Below are 14,212 nucleotides of genomic sequence, written 5' to 3'. Positions count from 1 at the left end.
GAAATGTAAGGCTTATAATTTTAGAAAAGTACTTACATTAATTCTTGTTTAAACTTGCATTTTATGTTAGCTTTAAAGTTTTGTAGTCATTATGGTTGCTTTAGGTTTTTATATTGTCGTGGAAACAAAAATGTACAACTGGACATAATTTTAGGTTAGTATGCTGTTTCACACTATAATCATATTAACAGTCACTGTTTTCCATTGTTTTTCTGTTTAGCTGTTTTTCCATTTTAAAATGTATAAATTGGTCTCATTTACTTCCATTGCTTCACTAAACAAGATTTCCTTCTTCCTTTCTTTTTTCTTTAAGAAAACAGGGACAAGCGGCTTTGTTGTAATCAATATTACGCCACAAATGCTGTTGATCGATCTTAACTTGCATTGAACCCTGAATATTCCTTTAATTTCTATGACTATAAAATTAAAGCCAATTGTGTTTACACTGCTGTGGCTTTGTGTTTAACTCCTCTCAATCGTCTGACAGAAGAATATTACAATTTTAAACATCTGCAATCCAGTTAGCTGCTTACTCAACTCTTTTTTTTTTCCTGTCTCAACTTCTTTCATTCCATTCATCATCACTGTCTTCTATTGACTCTTCCTAACATCCAAATATTTCCACTCTACACTTTTTGAAGCCGCCATGGGTCTTTTGACCTCCAGCACAAATCATTTTAGCTGCTTGCAGGGGGCTCGCAGTCCCATGGAGGTATGGAAATACGATCCCCACCATCTCCTGCTCACATTTGTTTTCCTTGGTCCAGTCAGCGATGGGCCGATCAGCAGCGATCCCCATAGCGACAGAAGATCAGGACCGTGGGTGGGGAAACAGAAGGTCTTTCTGGTCAGAATGCTGTTTTTTCAGTTTACTTTAACCGTCTTCTACTTCAGCTTCCCCTCAACCCTGGGAGGGAGATGAGGAATACTTAGACTGCAATGTTCAGGATTCAGGATTTTGTCCTGGATACACACACTGAGCATTGGCACACTCACTTTGATGCACAACAGGATGAAGCCATTTAATTTTCATATACCAATGAACCACACACACACATATGGACCACAAAACCAGTCATAAGGGTCAGTTTTTTTCTAATTGAGATTTATACATCTGAAAGCTGAATAAATAAGCTTTCCATCGATGCATTGTTATGATAAGACAATATTTGGCCGAGATACATATGCGACTTATGACTGGTTTTGTGGTCCAGGGTCACATATGTATAATTCATATTATCATGTACAAGACATTGAATACATGATTTCACAGTTTTAGCAATCAGGTTTTCTTGGTTTTGAGCAGAAGCTTATAATGAGGAATTTACAATGGAAGTTAATAGGGTCAATTTTAAATATAGGATTTAAAATATGAAGTTTATCATTTTATAAAAACACTTACATTTATTCTACATTTAAATGTATTTTATTTAACATATCTGCTTGTAGAACAAGTTTAAGATTCTTCTCATGAAAACTAAGACTGACTTCTAATATTTGAATCAAAAAATAAAAAATCTAAACTTACAAGTGTAGTGTTACAACCACTTAAAATATTGCAGCCAACCAAAATGCAATCTGCCATGTTCACTGCAAACACCAGGATGTGCTAAATTGTAAGAATTCAATTGCTGACCAGAGTAACTTATCCAAAATTTCTGTTTAATTTTCCTGAAAGGACCATACAAGTAATATGACAACACTCGAGAACGTTTTAACTGCTGTTCTTCTCTTTTCCTATATAATGAAACTGAAGAAATATCAGAATGTGGAATGCGGAGCTTTAGAACTGTGGTTGTGAAGAAGAAGGTAATTGGCTGGTTGAGGTAATCAGATTGGTTTCAGAGCATCTGATCTGGAGTCTAACAGACTTCCAACTGGTTGAATGAGTAAATAAAGAACTGTGGGAGCTCCAGCTGAAGACAGATTACCTCTAGCTCCAGGAGGGTCCGACCCGGAGAAAGCTTATTCCACGTGAAGGAAAACTGAGAGGGCACAAAAGACCACAAAGCATCCAGCAAGAACCAGCAAAAGTCATTCTTTCAAGTGACCCTAAAAACACACTAATATAGGGCCCAAACATGGTGAGGAAGGTTTTCAAATTTAAAGTTGACCCAAAAATGAATATTCTGTCATCATTTACTCAACCTCTTGTTGTTCCAAACATGTGTGATTTTGGTAACACTTTATTTTAGGGTGTCCTTGTTACGCATGTTACATGTACTTACTATTGTAATAACAATAAATTATGCATAATTACATTCAAGTAACCCTAAGACAAAGCCTATAATCCTAACCCTAACCGGGGTTAAGTAAATGTAGTTAATTAATATTACTCAGTGCTTATATACATAACTACACTGTAACAAGGACACCTTAAAATAATGTGTAACCGGGATTTTCTTTCATCTGTGGAACAACACTGGAGTCCAAACAAAGTTCTTAAAAGAATCAATTTAAAGACATCTTTTGTGTTCCACAGAAGAAAGAAAGTCAGGTTTATATCCACATGAGGATGAGTAAATTATGACAGAATCTTCCATTTTTGGTGGAATATCCAATGGTGCACCTGCCAAAATTCCAAAATGTTACCGATTATATTTCTGTACTTTTCCACCATCAAGGGCTTTTTATTTTATGAAAATGCCTTCAGAACAAGGGTTAAATGGAGGGAGCAAACTGCCTAATGCGTGTGTGTGACTGTGCCTGAGCCTCATAAGATCCATCTCATGCTCACTTGGCTGTGAGAGAGGTTTCGGAGGGAGGAAGTGGCAGTGGTGCCATTCCAAAGCACTGTCCCATTCCACATCATTCTTCCCTCTTTTCTCCCTCCGACACAAATAAGAGGATTAGGGCACACAGCTTCCGTCAGTCCCTCCATTCAAGACAATGCGGCGAAGAGCTTAGATAGTAGCGGAGCAGACCTGTCATTCAAATCAGCTAGTACTATGGCGGTTGGGAGGCTAATCTCATTAGGATGTGACAAAGAAAGAGAGGGAGGGAGAGAAAGAGTCTGAGAAGTCCAAGATGAGATTTGATTATCATCCTCATAACTTGCATCTAAGACATGCGCCAAGCTTAAATCTTCTTGTCTATGACAAGACAGTTGAAACACTCTCACAAGACAGCTTAATAGTCCAGGATTATTTTGGAGGATGTGGAGACTTTGAAAGAAACCAATAATTGTTATATCACTGGATTATGTTGCTGTTGTTTTTGCATTTACAGATTCAATTTTTTTCCCCGGCTTTGCTTTCATTTGCAAACTCAAGATTCTTGTTTTGAGATAAGCCCACTTGCAAAATGTCTTCATGCACAGGTAGAATGTGTTAGGTGGGTGTGATAGTGGGACGTGGGCGAGCCATATGCCCCGTGGCACCGCTTGCCATCCCAGTGCCAGTGTTTTCTAGCATATCTGTGAAAAGCCTGTGTAGGAATAACACTGTGGAGACACTGAGCTTCATCATTATGTTGAGAACACTGCAGAACAGAGACAAGAAAAGAGCCTACAGCAACATTAGAGAGGAATGATGGAAAGATATCGTGCTTATGGCTTCTTAATATTATGCTAAAACAGAAACAATCTTTTTATTTGCATAGTGAATGATATATCCGTTTATGTGTGCAACTAAGTAAACCAAATTGTAAGTTGATTCCCCTGAAATAAACACTGTGGCTCAGCACCAGTTCAACTCAGAAATGCATTTTAAATTGCAATTGGGGGCGGGGTTATCTGTTTGCCGAACCAATGGATGAAAAGGGGCATGCTCCTGTCATTATTTATGCAAATCATTTTGATGTTATAATGGCGAAGAAATTACAAACTTAACATTAATTATCTAATACAGGATAATTAACCGATGCTTAAAATGATAGATCAGATCAGTTTTAGGTGATTTATATGAATTTGATGCTATAGTAACATCTACTTATTGAAGCTTATTCTTAGCAATCATTATATAAATAGTACAACAATACATACAGTGTGTGTGTGTATGTTTCTAAATCATTAAGTGTGTCAAGCTGGAGTCAACAAAATCATTGAGGTCAATGCAAATAAATTAAAACTAGTGGCTGTGACAAAATTTTCATAATCCCACATTCATAATATAGAGTGGTTCAAGAAATGTTAGCTTCGGCAAGTACTATATTTATAATAGTAAAATAAATACCCTTTAAAGTTGGCTCTGGCTGGCACATTAAGCATATAGACATAGTATACATATTTTCCATGGTTAAATACTATAACAGCTGTGGAGTTACATGTCAAGGACATTAAGTAACAACAGTCACAAATCTAAAAGAGGAGAAACACACAGAGAAAACTAAATAATCTATTCCACGAGTGAATTTAAAAGCAAAACCCAGTCATCTAACGTTCCCCTCTACACCAGAATAACATCCCGTTAGGTCAAAGCATTAAACGTCTGGTGGTGGGGGATGTGTGGCATAGTCATAAGATGACAGATGATTGCATCATTTTAATGCTGCCAGGAGAGGCTGGGCTCATGTTGACACAAAACCTAATACTTCCTTGCAGAGGAACAGGCTGGCTCAGGCTCGGCCTCATCCCAGAGAGCAGAGCGCTACGAGGGCCTTCAACACGGCAAGCAAAAACGCCTGAATGCTGCAGGATTAGTACCCGCCTCACTTCTCTAAACGTGTGAGTACTACCTTTTCTCACATGTTCATTGAAACACTGCTTTTTACATTTTTATATTTATATAACTAGCGAAACATGATGATCTACAGGTTATTTTAATTGAATCAATAAATGGAGAGTAAAGGCATTCTTGTTAAAAACACAATGTCAGGGTGTACTGGGAGGGTGTACGGCTCCATTCATGTAGAAAACACACTGCCAGGCCCAAAATCCACTCATGTCAGCGGGAATGCAGCATCCCGCTCGCAAAGCAGAGCTAATTAAAAAACAACACATCGCAGGAGGACGCCCCCACGGTGCTAAAATAGAACTATCAGCACACCAGGGGATCATCCACAACTTCCTACTTCAAGCAAATTATCCCTGGACCAAGACTAAAAACAGACTTGAGCCAGGTTCTACTGACTCTAAAGACCAGACGAGAACACTCAGCATTTGAATATTACAGAAATATATACTCATCAGTTAAACAAAAAGGAATAAAAGAAATTGAGGCATATCTATCTATCTATCTATCTATCTATCTATCTATCTATCTATCTATCTATCTATCTATCTATCTATCTATCTATCTATCTATGCACACACAAACCCTGAGTGCACAGAAACCCTCCTTACCTACTTCTTTCATGGTACAGAAATCCTGTTGTCTGTTTGAGAATAATTCAAATCACAACAATGAGTTAAATAGAACAGCAAGAAACATTTTGTCTCTCTCTCTCTCACACAAACAAAACATATTTGCTGAAAACAACTTCTAATCTAGAGGAAGTGCATTATTCACAATTTCTTAACATTAGAAACAACAATCATTCTTTTCCTTTGCAGAAAATCATGATCATTTTGAGTATTTATTAGGATAAAACAATGTAATTATAAAAAAATATATATATAAAATATATTTATATGTATGTATAAATATATAAATTTATAATTATAATAACATTTACTGATAAGAAAATAGCATTTCTAGCTTCCATTAATTTAAAATGTAATTTTAAGATAATGGGCTAAAAGGTGTTTGTCCAAACTACTTTGTAAATGTTTTTAAATTACTTTATAATGACAGACGATTTATAAAAGTCTGTTTAGGTTAAGTTTTTTCATCTTTAGGAAAGAAAGAAAGAAAGAAAGAAAGAAAGAAAGAAAGAAAGAAAGAAAGAAAGAAAGAAAGAAAGAAAGAAAGTGCAGGCTGCATGGAAGTGGCGTTGCAACTCCAATTAATTCCGATTAATTTACCATACAGTAAAGAGAATTCCCAGTAATAGCTTGAAAACACAGTTATATTTCCATAACCTGTGTCTTTAATTGGCGCTAACGCAAAGGTCTGCTCAGCCATTTAAAGAACATTATATGCAGATCGTAATTCCAAAGCTATTGGTCTAATAACGAAAGCCTGTTATTCCAAGTTACTCTTGAGCTACAGCGAGGTGAAATTTCCGCGCCAAAACAAGCTATAAATTCCCGCCGGTAAGCTCGTGCTGTAAATAGCTGACAGAGAGGTGTGAATATGAACGTTTGCCCAATGTTGTGATTTACGCTTCTACTGATTATAGGGCATGAATCAATTGATGCTAGCATGTCATTAGGCGGAGTTCCACCAGAAACGGCCAAAGGCTTCAACTCCGTGCCACGGGCGATTTGCGGGGTTGACAAGTACAACCTAAATGAACGTCATAAAAGTCAAAAAGGTGCCAATTACATCTACTAAGTGGCCCGTCATTGCGAAATAAATAAACAAATATTACTGCCATAGCTACCTGTGCAGCACGCGCGTGAGAGGACCCCCATAGTAGAGGTGTGAAATGAAACGGCAGGGAATAAATTGAAGGTTTTTTAATGCGAGCAAAAAAGGAGATCAGACCAGGAAAATATGATTTACACGAAACTATACCTGATCGACATTCACAAGGCTTTAGAAAACATAAGATTGCAAGTGGTGGATGCAAACGAAAAAAGTAAGAATAACAGGTTTCCCAATAAGAGGTAAACAAACAGGCCAAGCCTAATCTAGCTTAAATATAATAGGCAACCATACTAAAAGAAAAACGTTTTCACATGTTTGGCCTGTCTCCGCGCTAGCTGCTGTCTCCAGGGCAATAGAATATAAGACCAGGGCTATGAAATTAATTTTGTTAACACTAACTCTTCACGGTCAAGCTGAAATAATTGGTTATTATTAAAGTCAGGCGGTAGATATGGCCCTTTAATTATTGCATGGTGTCGGACAGGGACCTCCCAGTTATCACCATGAGAGAGGGAGCGATATTTCAAAACCCCTGACACAAAAGCTTGCAAAAGTTGTGACATACATGTGGAGAAGACATGCAACATAAGGCGCCCCGCGGTCCACTCACAGCTTCAGGACACAGCACCCACCCACTGTGCAAATTCAGACTATCCCATACCATGACTACACACGATTTTATAACCGAGGAATAAGAAGTGCGATTCGAGAAGATTTTAATTGCTTAAAACGGTGTTTAAAAATAGGCATTTTGTATCGGCATCACTTATAGCGCTTGTACATTCATGATGGCATGGTTAGGGGTTAATTAAATCAGAAACATTCTGCAACAGAACGATAGAAATGGCCCACGATTGCAAAATACAATAACAACACCAGTAATTTAATAGGTCGAATAATAATAAATTAGCTAAATAAAAATATACAATAAAAGTAATAAAAGATGAAACAAGAGTGCATAGTTAAAAAGAAAAGAAGAAAAAAAAACAATGTATTATTTAAAGTCAGTCAGGAAACGAACGTGTGTGTGTGTGTGTGTGTGTGTGTGTGTGTGTGTGTGTGTGTGTGTGTGTGCCATACCAGAATTAATGTCAAATGCCAGTGCCAAATGTCTTACTTAAATCATTTCTAACCATTTATGAATTTATGATTGGCATGTAAACGATGTAAATAAACGTAAAATTAAGATGAGTTAACCAGCATCCATCTGCGTTAAATGGACAGGGGCCTACTGTACGACAGGTGATCAAATAATTATGTCGTCCTCGACTGATCGATCCAAGAAAAGACTAAATTAAATGAAATCGCTTAATTTTGACTGCCATTGCGTTGCAAAAAAAAAAAAAAAAAAAAGAGAAAGAAAGAAATAAAAGATCCAGTGCAGCGTAAACTTAAATGAAAATTCAAGCCAAACAACCACTCACTAAATCACAGGACTGATGCGTCTCAGTTTAGAAAGATAGTTTAGAACTAGACAACGCAGGAAGGAAATAAATTCATTATGGCTATAACGTGCATAAATGCCTAATAAATATAAAGACAATTCTTCGACAATACCACAGGGCACTTGGCGTCACAATTGTAAAACCAACAGAATTTTAAGATGATGACAAGTTCAACAAAATCATACCATCAACGACACCATTCAGTTCAACACTTGACACTTTGTGTCGTTTGACACTTTCTGTGATTGTTCACAGTTGAATAAAATCAAGTCAAGCAGAAGCAATGAACCTGCGTGCGTGTGACACCAATAATATCTTTCAAATAATCCATGCCCTTACTGTTGGTAGTCGTGTTTGCAGTAAAGTTTCCTCTCCCGGAAGTAGCAGCTGGTGGTGAGCGGTTGTTGACACACGGCGCATTGCAAACACTCCTCGTGCCATGAAGACTCGTTGACGCGCATCAGAAAGCGGTCGGATATCGGCCGCTGGCACCCCTCACACACCGCCTGGTGATGGCACTCCGTCCCTGGAGAGCAAATCCATAATTTTAATAATACTCTGACTTCATCTACATTTTTAAAAATAAGGATACATAAATGGGCTATTGAACAAGTGGTTATGATATAATTTTGTAATATTAGGCTTTATTAAATAAACCAATATGAAACGGTGAAGAAAAACAACAAATGGCGTGTGAATAATATTAACAGTTCAAGAGCATACAGATAGGATTTATTATTATTATTGTATTATTAGTAGTAGTAGTAGTAGGCTATATACGCGTACATTTTAAATAACGCTCAAATTATCAACCAAAACTAAATCTCAAAAAAGTTTGAATAAATGTGATTCTAAAATAATTGGCAATATAGCCTAATATATTTGTACGTTTTATTTATTTGCCCTACATAACATTTGAAATCAAAATTGATAGCCATTAAAAATGAAATAAAAAGGTTATGGAATTGTGTAGGTGTTTTGTTGTTGCTTGTTTTTGTGCGTGTTTGTATGTGTGTGTGTGTGTTTGCATTTTTTAATTTTTTTTATTTATTATTATAATTTTTTGCTGCAGGCCTATTTTTTATTTATTTTATTTTTTTCGCCAGTATTTAGACAATACAGATAGCCTACTAAAATGAAGCAGCCATAATATTTGTGTAGGTGTGTGAATGAGAAATAAGTATAACGGTTTGTATCCAGAAAATACAATACTGGAGCATCGAAATAAATACATTACGTTGTCCATGAAATGTAAGAAAAGGAAAAAAATAAAATAAAATAAATACGTCAGCTGTGTATTGGGGCTATTTTCTCTGAGAAACAGCATCTATTATTCGACAGATATGTGGCCGGTATTCCAGCCGCCTGCACAGCTCGACTGCCACAGATCCAGCTTTAGTTCTCGCGTACGTCTCGATAAAAACAGCATTATACAATTCTTATTCTTATTACAGGAATACGTGTTCACAATAGTAGGCTATAATACTGAAGACAATGAATCATTTACCCAGCATAACTCCAAGCGTAGCCTGTCCCGACCGCAGCGGATGGTCTTCGATTTTTATACCGTCCAACATCTTTAAATATCCCCACTGTTACCAGCAAGGAAGCGCCGTCCTATTCACTCAGGACCTGTTGTAATATCCACAACAACACATTTGTCAGAGTTGTCCACGCTTCAGATCCCAAAACTATAGCACATAATATTACAGAAATCTCAATCTCACGGCTTTGCCGCTAAAATGGCCAGCTCAAAAAAACTTTTCATTGCAATTGACACTTGCAAGATCAGTATTTTCTCTCGATCAAACCTTGACACAGAAGGACAACAAGACGTAACTATAAAACTTATAACACGCACTAAATCACCTGTTATTTAATGGCCGGGTCAATCTAGACGTTTTCTGCACGAAGCGCAAAGTTTGTATCCAGGCAGTGCTGTCACGAGCTGCAAGGGAAGATCCTCCCTTTCCTACACCGCGCACAAGTCGTCTCGTCCCGCAGAAAGTTTTCAGGAAATTAGTAAAATCCACGAAAACGTAAAGGAGATGTCTAAACGTTAACTCTTAAATTTGTGCTCCATTTAGCTCCCTGCAGCTTGAGAAAGCTCAAAACTGAGATAGGCTTGAGAGAACGCACCCTCCCCTTTTGGTCTCGTCACTTTGCAGACTATTGACTGACATAGGGATGCTATTGGTCCGCCAGTGTTCCTGCACTCTGCCGAGTGGAACTAAATGCGTTCCGCCTCCAAAATCGCATTGCCTCCCAAACTAGAGGCGCACAAGGATGGTAAACAACGTTACGAACATTGTGGTGAAACAAATGAGTCTAAAACAGTCTAATTCAGACAAAAGCTTGGCCTAAAGAAAGAAAGAAAGAAAAAGAAAGAAAGTTAGTCTACAAATTCACATACATACATACATACACAAACATAAATATATATATATATATATATATATATATATTTATTTATTTATATTTATATTTATATATATATATATATATATATATATATATATATATATATGTGTATATGTATATGTTTTTTATCATTTCAAGTATGAATTTTGATGCCTGTCAGACTATGTAAAAATGTAGCATTTAAATTTAAACAAGTATGCGTACATATATCTTTAAAGACACAGAACAGTGGCACGCATTTGACAGCATTTTGGACAATATGCGATTTGCGTAATAAGCAACTGCTTCTGTCAATTTAACGAAATTACAAAAAAAAAAAGAGAGAGAGAAAGAGAGAGAGAAACGGCAAATGCGTTTTATCTGTCAGCAACACAACAACAATGTATTATTACTGTTAATTTTATTCTTGATTATTATTAGTAGTAATAGTAGTAGTAATTCTAACAGTATGCTTTTATTGTGTTAATGTTACAGTGCGATTAAGATGAATACGAGAAACATGTCGTTTGCAATTAATCTGTGGCAATTACGCGATGTAATAAACTTGCAATTACGCGATGTTTCTTTTGTAATTAATCACAATAACCTTCAATTTGGAACATGCCTATTGTAATGTAAAATGTTACTGTTATTGTTGTTGATGTAAATAAATGGTGTCACTTCAAACCTTGAAGCACATGTTACTCTTTGGTTTTATTCCGGCTGCTCCGAGGCCCTCTCCTCTCATGCAGAGGCTGCTGGCTTTGATATCAGGTAGCGGAGCATCACGCCTGGCCCGTCCGCATGCTTTGTGCTTTTGTGTCCATTATGAAGCCTCGAACCTTCTGACCCTCTTCTGATGCACCTGGAGATCAGGGCTGATAACTACAGACAGCGGCTGACAGAGTCCGACGAAATAAAAAGCAAACCCTTGTGCAGTCCTATAGGATGGCAGAGATGGAGTAATAATTCTACCGATTACACAGCAAAGATAAAAATCGAGCTAATGAGTTAAATGTCCCAGATTTTATTTAGAGAGCTTTGTGGTTTTGTTCCGGAGGGACCGCTTTGGTTAGATCTATTCTCATCAAAAAAACAATAAGCCAATAAAAAGAGGACGCATCTGAACAAATGAAATGATGCAACAGATAAGCGATGAATCTTTTATACATTATTAAAATATGTAGCTTCTTTGTAATTGCATTATTCTGTTACCTTGGCAGTTTACTCAAGAGAGTAAATTCCAGTAAATCCGTCCATTAGACATTTCGTCTTATTAAAAACAACGAAGAATCGCTTAACTGTTTAAATGACAAATCAATTTTGCACAGCATAATTTATAGCAGTATTGTAAAGGAAATATTTTTTGCTCATGTTTTGATCATGAGGGAAAACAATAAATCAGCTGTATTTATGGCAGCTCCATGCTTCACAAATGTTTGAGACAGGCTAACGATAGCCATGAATACCAATGATATACATTGACTACCTATTGAGAGCAATTGTTAGGATCCCAGTGCTGGATATTTGGGTTGAGAACCACAAACGGTTGTGCCTTTCATCTTCAGGTCTTTATTAATTGCATGTGTCCTCAGTTGTTGCTAAGATTAACTACACTCAAATCAAGTCCTCGTTCTCTCTCTTTATTTATCTGGAAAATTCAATCTCAAAGTATAAAAAGCCTCTTTTAAAATTCGTCAAAATAAGAAAAGAGAATGTGCAATATTGATTTAGCTCATTGCATATTTCATAACACATAATTGGATTTGGCCACTCACTCAAACGTCAGTTTTTAATATAACTAATACTTGCGTTCAATGCCTCAAGTCATATACTCAAGCATGAGAGTTAACACGCTCTTTTCCGAGCATCATATAGCTACACTGAGAGGGAGGAATGCACGCGCTTAACTCCTCGCCTTAAACGGAATTCGTCACGCTCCCCTGTTACCGCCTCACTCCCGGGATTCCGTACCACCTCCGAGCCATTTAGGAGACTTCAAGCAGTCGCCAAGTGAGATACCTATGACGACCCTTCATTATCGAGTAACCCCCACCAGCCCAACACCTTCAAAAATAAATATCTTCAGCTGACACTCAGAAAACCATAGGCCACGGCGGCCAGTTCATTACGGTCCCCTAAACGGTTTATTCTCGGTCGAACTCAGCTGAAGATGTATTTTTAGTAGGCTACTTAGACTGCAGCAATGCCTCATGATGATCAGAAAGGCTGCTGATTAAATAATCAATCGAATAGAGGAGGCGAGTCAAAGGGCGAACTGTAAATTTCGGTAACAATGATAAATTGTGGGCATAGTTTAAAGGTGGAGAAAAATTATTATAATTGTTACTACTACTACTACTACTACTACTACTATTTACTGTAACAACAATATAGTTTTATTCATTAGTAAGGAGGTGAACCGCACACTAAAACGTAAAATAGATAATAATGCAAATATATAAAAATATAACAAATATAGGCTATATAGCCTAATTTTCATTGTTATTATTGTTAAATTAATATTTATACTATTATTTCATTGTTATATTAAATATGGAAATTACTCAATAAATGGTTAAAAAACGGTTAAAAACAGCTTTTAAACCCAGCCTATTTTTGAAAATTAATTTCAAAGGTGGAGGATTTCATTGTTTGATATGGCGCATGTCACGGTTGCCCCATATTGAGATCACATGACAATTTTTATTTAACATGTATTAACGAACATTTCCCGTTTTGGAATTAAGTAATTTGCTTTTTCTAAGGTGTCGAAGGAAATTCGCAAAATGTTTACTTTGGTGAAGCTGTATTCTTGCAGATAGTGCGTCTTTAATTAAAGAAAAAAAAAGGTTGCACTATTTCCTAATTTAATGTTAAAACAATCGCGTGACTCACCATCATTAGGGGAGATCGATGGATAATTTACCTTGATTGAGGTTCATTGAACATCCTTAGTAGTGAAACTGGAGCCCGAGGGTCATGCTTGTGCCTAAACAAGATTTGTGCAAGGCTCCCCCTTGCGTTTCAATTATGATCTGCAAAGAAACGACTAGGCCTATAATGACAGATTGCTTTAGGTAAATGTTGAAAAAATAATGATAGCTTGTTATTTAAAAGGATATACAATCGTGAAATGATTTAATATGTTTGATGCACAAAGTCTCTGACACTGGTTTAAACGAATTATGTATTTTGAAAAAGAAAACAGCATAAACTAGCTTGCAAACCACCTAAAACCAGCAAACTAGCTTAGGCTTGGTTAAGACTCCCCCCACCCCCACCCTCACCCCCATTATGTGCTATGAAGAATGTAATTGCTAGGAATGAACTGTGTCCAATGCCTTCAGCAATATGCTGGTGGCGTGACTTGTGTGTTTCAGGGACTTGGGCTTTTGTTTGGAACTCTGGTTTACGAAGTGTTTCATAAAGACGGATCTCATTGGACAGGCATGAAAGGCAATCAGGGCGAACGCCTTACATGTTTAGAGTCCCTTGAAAGTCGTTTGACTTCCGTCACTGGTGGCGCAAAGGCCCAAATGTTGTGCCCACAAAAGTTGAAAGGGTTTTACGCACGAGATGACTTCTGAACTCTGCTTTCAGAAGAATTTTGACAACGAGGCCGAAAAGCAAGAAACGCAAATAGATGTGATTTATGTAATGTTGCTCGAGAAAATCTTTAATTGTTTTCTCTCAGACACCCCCTCCCTCTCTCTAAATGGTGTGCCTGAGCGGCAGGTGTGTGGCACGTGCACCACAGTGAGTGAGAGAGAAGCCAATCTAAACTCAATAAAGGTTTGCAAGCTTTACTACACTGTTTTAGTTAAACAACTCGGATAATTCGACCACAAGGTAAGAACAACGCAACACGCATTAAGAGGAATTAATCTGTTTGTTTATAAAGAAACGAAAATAATGAAATAATGGGGGGAAAAGAAAAGAAAAAGAAAATAAACA

The 14,212-nt window shown here is 37.0% G+C and overlaps 1 protein-coding gene across 2 annotated transcripts in view; it reads right to left on the bottom strand.

The window, feature by feature from the left end:
• The window catches only part of LOC306849028 (LIM homeobox transcription factor 1-beta), a 69,513-nt gene extending 59,537 nt beyond the window's left edge, over positions 1–9,976 (bottom strand). The window contains exons 1-3 of one of the 2 annotated variants that reach the window (XM_079383878.1): positions 9,725–9,975; positions 9,363–9,487; positions 8,195–8,381 (exon numbers count right to left, since the gene is read on the bottom strand). In XM_079383878.1, the coding sequence (XP_079240004.1) occupies positions 8,195–8,381; positions 9,363–9,432 (257 nt within the window). In that variant the 5' untranslated portion in view covers positions 9,433–9,487; positions 9,725–9,975. Of the gene's footprint in view, positions 1–8,194; positions 8,382–9,362; positions 9,488–9,724 lie in introns of both variants that reach the window. The other variant, XM_079383879.1, reaches the window with a different exon arrangement.
• Between the last annotated feature and the right edge of the window lie 4,236 nt (positions 9,977–14,212).

This window comes from Barbus barbus (genome assembly GCF_936440315.1).
Source record: "Barbus barbus genome assembly, chromosome: 29".
NCBI classification, from domain to species: Eukaryota; Metazoa; Chordata; class Actinopteri; order Cypriniformes; family Cyprinidae; genus Barbus; species Barbus barbus.
Note: the sequence above shows the minus strand (reverse complement) of the source record. Positions and strands in the feature narration are given on the sequence as shown.